Below are 8703 nucleotides of genomic sequence, written 5' to 3'. Positions count from 1 at the left end.
ATCAACATGAGTGGTCTTCCCATGATATTGGTTCCAAAACGTTGATTCTTACTTCTAAAGATAAAAAGTTAGGAGCAGGGAGTTACAGCATAGGTATTTATGGCTTTAAGGGGATGACTAAGTATAATATATCAGTCACAATTCAGGACGACTTCAATCAAAAAGTGGGTCAGCAAGCATCATCATCTTCCATGTCATCTGCTGGGACGGATACCGAACAATGTAGGAATTGCAAACATTATATACCTTCTAGAACTATCGCGCTGCATGAAGCATACTGTAGCAGGCACAATGTTGTCTGTCAGCATGCAGGCTGTGGAGTTGTTCTTAGAATGGAAGAGTCCAAGAACCATATTCACTGTGATAGGTGTGGTCAAGCTTTCCAGCAGGTAGAATTGGAAAAACACATGAAAGTTTTTCATGAGCCACTTCACTGCCCTTGTGGAATAATCCTTGAGAAACAGCAAATGGTAAGTTAATTCCCTTCTTCACATTGTTCTCTTTTGATACCCTTTTGCCCTTACGAATGTATTACTATTGTAATTGGCTTAGATATGATGTTTATTTATAAAAGCAGTGCCAAATCACAAATGCCTTCGTCTTATTTAAATTTATCTGATAAATATGTTTTTACATTTTTGTTAGGTTGAGCACCAAGCTTCAGTTTGCCCCTTGCGGTTAATTTCATGTCGGTTTTGTGGTGATATGGTACAAGCTGGAAATTCTGCCATTGATGCGCGTGATAGATTAAGAGGATTGTCTGAGCATGAGAGCGTTTGTGGGTCGAGGACAGCCCCCTGCGACTCGTGTGGGCGTGCAGTGATGCTGAAGGACATGGACATACACCAAATTGCTGTTCATCAAAAAGGCTAATTCATTCTTATGTTGTTCAGAGTCCCTGCTGCTGCATTTGAACTTGGGAGGGATATCATTTGAGTGGCAAAATAGAAATGGAAAGAAACAGTAACTCAGATTGTGACTCACAAACTTTCTAGTTTGCTATGGGTTGCCATAATCTTTGGTCTCTGGATATATAAAATTGTTTGCACTCAATTGTACGGAATGATGATTTGAGCTATATCTATGGTTATGGAGAATGTCTTCCAAATTCTTTTACAAGACACTTTTACAGAACCTCATGCGTAGTGCAATTATTTTTCATGTGCAAATTCTTGATAGAATGCATCATATATATTGTCAACTTATTATAATACATTTCTGTGCATTTATTTAATATTATTTTGAAATTTAAATGAATCAAAAAATAATCTAAGCACTTCCTGAAAAAATGTTAGTCTACATCTTATTGCATTTGATAAAGAAATATTATGAAATTGAATTGGCCTGTGAAAATATATTCTCAGTTGATATGATATATATTATATATAATTTTAGACTTCTAGTAGGAATGACACTTTGACTGAAAACATCGTAAGATTATTGTATATGACACCATATGCATGATTCTTCTTCTTCTTTAGTTCTTTGTGGTAAGAATTTTAGTTACAGAAAATATGTTTTAAAGTTTTAATTAGATGGTGAGAAAGAGTTGGAGTTGTTCAAGTGTTCAACTCTTCTTAGCACTAAGTCTGAAGAATCTTTTTTCAATTGGCATGTTATGTTATTGGTGGTCCAACTCTCACTTGTTGAGCATCCACGAAAAAGATTTGTTACTTTGATTAATTAAGATAAGTGTGATAGAAAAATTGAAAAGAATTGAAGAAAATTGAAAATAAAAACATCTTTTTGCATTGGTTATGACTTTTAATTATTAGCTTGTTGGGTCTTCATTCTCCTTAGTCCATATCATGCAACTTTTCCCGATTATGACAAAAGTTGTTATTCAACGCGCTTTGTGGAAAAATCTTGTGTCTTCCCTCTGCGACTGCGAGTACCTAGTAAGTACCACACTCCACACATTACACTAGAAACTAAGTTTGAAGAATATTCCACGCGCTGGCTGATGTATATAAACTTGCATTCATGAGTTGCATTATTGAATGCCATGCGCCACACACTTATACACAAATATAGTTTTCTAAACATAATGATGAGGTGTTATATTCTCTTGTTGCTTCTTCTTCTTCTTCATAATCCATCTTCCAGTTGCTCATCGGTGTTGCCACTATGCAACCACCATGACAACTCAAACTTGCTCCAATTCAAGAACTCATTTTCCATTAACACTTCATTGTACAAAGGTTGGCCGGGGCTTTCCTCTTGTTACAACAAGATAGCGTCGTGGAAGAATGGTACGGATTGTTGCGAGTGGGATGGTGTCACGTGCGACACTACGTCAGGACACGTGATTGGGCTTGACCTGAGTTGCAGCATGCTCCAAGGCGAGTTTCGTCCCAACAGCACACTCTTCCAACTCACGCATCTTCAACAACTCAACCTTGCCGCCAATGACTTCTCTGACTCTCCAATACATCCCGGAATTGGTGATCTTGTGAGTCTCACGCATCTCAATCTATCATGCTCATCATTTGGCAATCATATTCCCTCCACGATCTCTCGCTTGTCTAAATTCCATTCAGTCTTTTTACACATTGTTTCAAGGATATTTTAGGTATTGCATTATTTGCTACATAACCAATGTTTTACCAGCTACCGGTTCGTACATGGCATAGCAGTATTTCAATAAAGTGGATGTAACATGTGAAAATTTTCCCATCGTATATACCTAGATAAATACACATAGTTTATTAACCTTATTATTTTTATTTAAACTTAAGTTATATACAGAGGCATATATAATTAAGATAGAAAATATTATATTGAACTTTGAGGAAGAAGGGAAATATGACGTGTTACTTTGATTAATAGATGCAATAATGCAAATATGCAGTGAGGTTAGTTGTGGAAAAAATAGTAGCACAGAGCACACTATTAACAGAGTTTGGAGCATATTCCACGCACGGCATGACCTATATATATTTGCATTCATCACTTGCCATGCACCACACACATATACATAAAGAGAAAATAAATCTAAATATTGTATGTGACATGATGATGAGGTGTTATACTTTTTTGTTGCTGCTGCTTCTTCTTCTTGTTGATACTCCGTCTCCCACTTGTTCATCGGTGTTGCCACTATGCAACCACCATGACAACTCAAACTTGCTCCAATTCAAGAACTCATTTTCCATTAACACTTCATTGTACAAAGGTTGGCCGGGGCTTTCCTCTTGTTACAACAAGATAGCGTCGTGGAAGAATGGTACGGATTGTTGCGAGTGGGATGGTGTCACGTGCGACACTACGTCAGGACACGTGATTGGGCTTGACCTGAGTTGCAGCATGCTCCAAGGCGAGTTTCGTCCCAACAGCACACTCTTCCAACTCACGCATCTTCAACAACTCAACCTTGCTGCCAATGACTTCTCCAACTCTCCAATATATGCTGGAATTGGTAATCTTGTGAGTCTCACCCATCTCAATCTATCATTCTCATCATTTGGCAGTCATATTCCCTCCACAATCTCACACTTGTCTAAATTACTCTCACTTGATCTCTCGAGGAATGAACTGACACTTGATGAATCAACATGGAGCAAACTCATTGGTAACACCACTAACTTGGAAGAGCTGATTCTAGATGGCGTAGACATGTCTTCTATCAGAAAAATACCTGATTCCATAGGCCACTTGAATTCTCTTAACCAACTACGGCTACGGAATTGCCAAATTGATGGATTAATTCCTGTGTCTTTTTGGAATCTCACTCAACTAACTCATTTGGAACTTTTAGGAAACAGACTTCATGGTGAAATTCCATCTTTACTTTCAAACCTCAAACATCTCACCTACTTAGATCTTAGTTCTAACAGTTTCAGTGGTCACATCCCAGATGTGTTCGCCAACCTCACCAAATTAGAAATTTTGTTACTTGGCCTTAACAGTCTAGGAGGCCAGCTGCCACCATCACTTTTTCGTCTATCCCAACTTAATGTTCTAGATTTGTCATCGAATAGCTTAGAAGGCCCAATTCCAAGTAAGGATACTAAACTCTCAAAACTAACGTCCCTAATTTTGTATAATAATTCATTAAATGGGACAATTCCAAATTGGTGTTATTCTTTGCCTTCATTGACATTTCTAGATCTTGGGCATAACCACCTCGTAGGACCGATAGGAGAATTCTCGACTTATTCTATGAATTATTTGGTTTTGTCTAATAATAAACTTCAAGGTAGTTTTCCAAATTCAATATTTAATTTTAAAAATCTTACCACTTTGGATTTATCTTCAGCTAATTTGAGTGGTCATATAGATTTTCACCAATTTTCAAAGCTCAAATCTTTAGATTTTCTTGATCTATCTCACAATGCTTTTCTCTCTATTAACCTTGACGACAATGTTGACTATTTTTTACCTAACCTTACTGTAGTAGGTTTATCTTCGTGTAAGATTACAAAATTTCCTAAGTTCCTAGAAAGCATTCAAGATCTATATGTACTAGACCTTTCCGATAACCAAATTGAAGGGGTGATTCCCAAATGGTTTAATGACAAGCTCTTGTACAAATGGAAGCACATGCAGTTCATTGATCTCAGTCTCAACAGGCTGCAAGGAAATATTCCAATTCCATCATATGGCACCTATTATTTTTCAGTTTCAAAGAACAACTTCACAGGAGGCATTTCCTCAACAATATGCAATGCAAGCTTCCTCAATATGCTAATCCTGTCTCACAACAATTTGACTGGCAATATTCCACAATGTTTCGGATCCTTTCCTTTGCTCCAGGTTTTGGATTTGCAAATCAACAACTTTTATGGAAGCATACCTGGAAACTTCTCCAAGAATAATGCTTTTGAGACTATAAAGTTGAATGGAAACCAATTAAAGGGACCAGTACCACAATCGTTGGCTCATTGCACAAAACTGCAAGTTCTAGACCTTGGTGACAATAACATAGAAGATGTATTTCCCAGTCGGCTAGAAGCTCTTCAGGAACTACAGGTACTCAGTTTGCGAAATAACAAATTTCATGGTACCATCACTAGTTTGAGTATGAAGCATCCATTTCCAAAGTTGAAAATTTTTGATGTGTCTAATAACAAATTTAGTGGCCCTTTGCCAATGCAATACTTTCAAGAGTTTCAAGGAATGATGACGACTCTGAATGATAATACTCAAGCTGATAGTTTGGAGTATATGAGCACCCATGCTAATACGACCAGTGTACCATATAATGACTCTGTTGTGATCATTATGAAAGGTCAAGAGAGAGAAATGTCAAGGATATTAACTATTTTCACAACTATAGACTTGTCAAATAACTTGTTTGAAGGAAAAATTCCACAAATTCTAGGAGAATTGAATTTTCTCAAAGGGCTTAACCTTTCTCACAACAAAATCAGTGGTAACATTCCACAAACTTTAGGTAATTTGACAAGTTTAGAATGGTTAGACCTCTCATGGAACCGACTGAAAGGTGAAATACCTATGTCTTTGACAAATTTGAATTTTCTATCTGTCTTGAACCTTTCGAAAAACCAGTTGGAGGGAGTGATACCAACAGGAAAACAGTTCAATACATTTCAAAATGATTCCTACAGAGGAAACCCAATGCTTTGTGAATTCCCTTTGTCAAAGTCATGCGGTAATGGTGAAGAACAAGCACCTTCAGTATTTGCTGAGGCAAAAGAATCATTATTTGGGTGGAAGTCAGTAGTAGTGGGATATGCATGTGGAGTGGTGTTTGGGACCTTCCTTGGAAGCTTGTTTATAAAGACTGCGAAACCCTTGTGGCTTGCCAGACTTATTTGTGGCTATACTTAACAAAACATGCACAGAAGATCAGAGGCCATGCAAAGCATCATGTTTTTTCCTTCTTTTTTTTCTGTCATGTGAATTTTCTGTTTGTGGAATAAAATGTGTTAGATATCAAGCTTGTGATTTATCCATGCTTACATCATTATAGCTTCATCAAGATGTACCACCACTCTTGCAATGAAATGAATGCCAAGAATGAAATGAATTGAGTTATTTACTAAAGAAACTCTATTTCTCTGTTTTTGTAGCGAGTGTCCTGAGAGTGAGAGAAAAATGTATAATTATGTTATATGAGTGGTTTATGCGAGTGATATTGATATTGAAGATAATTAACTCATGAAAGTGTGTTTTTCATGATTCATGAAATGTAAATATTATAGTTAAATTTGTGAAGTGCATTGCAGATGCTATTATTTTTTTTCAACAAAAAATACAATTTGTACACTAAAATCAACTACCAATGTATTTCAATATAAATACATGTGTGGTTTAGTTTATTTTCGATGTGTATTTGTATTCTAACATGTATTTTATTTTGGTCGCTGATTTTGGTGTACACATGACATAGTCGAATCTATTGTACAAAAATCATACACATTCTTTATTCTTAGTTAAAAGGTGTTATGCACCATAACATTAATTCTCATTAAAGTAATCTCAATTTTTATATACAGATTGTTGTTCGTCAAAACGGCTCATTCATTTTCATGGTGTTCATGGTGAATTTGAATTTGAGAGGAATTTCAAACGAGTGACAAAATAAAAATGCAAAGAAATAGTAATTCAGATTGTGAATCATAAACTTTCTGTTTTGCTACGGTTGCCATGATCTTTGGTCTCTGGAGTTTGGACCCTGGATATATAAAATATGTACGGAATGATGATTTGAGTTATCCCTATGGTTATGGAGAATCTGTTTTCTGTTCCAAATTATTTTTCATGTGCAAATTCTTAATAGAATGCATCATATATATTATCAACTTGATTTTTATAACTCATTTTGTGTGCTTTTGTTCACACATATTATCAAGTTAATTTTTATAACTCATTTTGTGTGCTTTTTATCGAAATATGTTTTTAGCATGCACTATCTAATGCAAGATCCCTCATCCAAAAATGTGCCATCTCTATTAATGAAGAGAATAGACTATGCATGTGTCATCTATTATTTCAACTTCTTGTGAATTAAAGATAAGAAAACCTATTATATATTGATTTGTTGCTTTTGTTTTGATTTAAAATAATTTGTCATTGCTTGCTTGAGTTATTATATAGCTTATTAATGTATTAGATAATATATACTCATATATTCAAATGTCACCTGGCTGAGGAAGAATTACAAAGGGTAAAAATATGCGGATTAAAAACTAAATCTTAGGACATACTTTTTTATTTAGAAATATCTACTATTTACGAAAATTTTGTTTATTTTTTAAGAAAATAATAAGGTAAGATCATTCCAACTATTGATCATTGCCTTGGTAAACTATTGCCTCACCAACTAGTTAATCAGACGCGAGCCCTCCTCGGACGGATTCCTCCTTTTGCTTCTCAGCCTATGGGGTATTATGCCAAAAGCGAGAAAAACCTCATCCTTCTCTTTCTTTCTTTTTGTTTTGCCTCCCAATGACGACATGGGGCAAAAAAAGAAAGAGCTCCTAACTAATTGAGGACTCCATTAGCTCGCCTCACGGATGATTTCATTACCCTCGCCAGCAATTTCATACCAAAATTTACAATTTTAAAAAGAAATCGAAACTGAAGTTGATAGAATGTACACACAGGATCCTTTTACGAATTTTAAATTTGCCAAATGAGCTAGAATGTTATTTTCGATTAAGCTCATTTTAATAAGAAAATTAACAGTAATTCTGATTAAGATGTAACTCATGAATTATAACAGAAAATATAAGTCTTATAAATGATGTCACGCATTATAATTTATTTTGATCTCGAAGCACTTAAGAAGTTCTTTTTGTTGAATTAATCAACATAATTGTGCTGTGACATTTAATTTGAAGATATGGTTGTCATTTGATATAAAATGATTATTCACGTGGAGTTGTTTTAATATAAAATTGATAATAAAAAATTATTAAATAATTTAATAAATTTAATTAAATTATCGTTTAACAATTTTTAATTTTACATAAAAATATCTCTACATGAGTATTTACTACGTACACATATCTATGAAGACAAATAAATTGGCTTTTATCACTCGTGGTGGATCGGAGTGATGAAGCAGCTTTCATTATTAATTTATATAGTAATCTGTCAATAATAAAACTCTCTTGACGATGAGTTTAATTAAATGTTCATGTTACACAGTTTATCTGTGTCTTATTGACTAATGTATTTTGCTGTCAGATTTCAAAATATAGCAGAAAATGACATAAGAAGAAGAAAATTCTTTAAATAATGAGTCAATGAATTTCCTTTTGGATTTTATGTTTTAGCAAGAGATGACACGTGAATTTCATTTAAAGTAAAAAAAATTCATAATATAATAGCTAAAGCAAATAATTAGTGGTCTTATTTCAAGTCTTCGCCCTTGGCATTTTATTTATAAGCCAATGGCCGATCAATGAGAACACAGTCTTGTCGTTTCCCTTGTTTTTCTTTTCTTTCTTTCTTTCTGTTTTGTTTTTTCTTTTTTTTGTCATATATTTTGATATTGATAGTAGTCCTGCTACATTTTGCCATCAAATTTGACCACTTTGTCGTAACATATTTGTATCGTACCATCAAATTCCACAAGGTATAAATATAAAATAATATAAGATTAAAAAATCTTTCATTGAATTTTAATTTATAGTGTTGTGTTGTATTACCTTGTCGCACTCTAACATAATAAAATTCTGTGAGTAGTGTGACTTAGTTATTAGTATTACAAAAATTAAATTATCTAAATTT

At 34.4% G+C, this 8703-nt stretch overlaps 2 protein-coding genes and 1 long non-coding RNA gene across 5 annotated transcripts in view; 2 read left to right on the top strand and 1 right to left on the bottom strand.

Moving 5' to 3' along the window:
* LOC107608692 overlaps window positions 1-1197 on the top strand; it is a gene marked incomplete in the record, with an annotated part of 3452 nt that extends 2255 nt beyond the window's left edge. The window contains 2 exon segments of the mRNA XM_016310399.2: window positions 1-470; window positions 646-1197. Coding sequence (XP_016165885.1) covers window positions 1-470; window positions 646-873 — 698 coding nt within the window.
* The window catches only part of LOC107608690 (receptor-like protein 12), a 24341-nt gene continuing 16947 nt past the window's right edge, over window positions 1310-8703 (top strand). The window contains exons 1-2 of one of the 3 annotated variants that reach the window (XM_016310397.2): window positions 1310-2521; window positions 3496-3525. In XM_016310397.2, the coding sequence (XP_016165883.2) occupies window positions 2006-2521; window positions 3496-3525 (546 nt within the window). In that variant the 5' untranslated portion in view covers window positions 1310-2005. Of the gene's footprint in view, window positions 2530-3495; window positions 3526-8703 lie in introns of all 3 variants that reach the window. The other 2 variants (XM_016310396.2, XM_021107160.1) reach the window with 2 other exon arrangements.
* LOC110264825 overlaps window positions 3723-8703 on the bottom strand; it is a 19840-nt gene continuing 14859 nt past the window's right edge. The window contains exon 2 of the long non-coding RNA XR_002351068.1: window positions 3723-3870. This is a non-coding gene — a long non-coding RNA (uncharacterized LOC110264825). The remainder of the gene's footprint in view (window positions 3871-8703) is intronic.

Source organism: Arachis ipaensis, chromosome B07 (assembly GCF_000816755.2).
Source record: "Arachis ipaensis cultivar K30076 chromosome B07, Araip1.1, whole genome shotgun sequence".
Lineage (NCBI taxonomy): Eukaryota > Viridiplantae > Streptophyta > Magnoliopsida > Fabales > Fabaceae > Arachis > Arachis ipaensis.
This window is presented reverse-complemented; position numbering and strand designations above follow the sequence as displayed.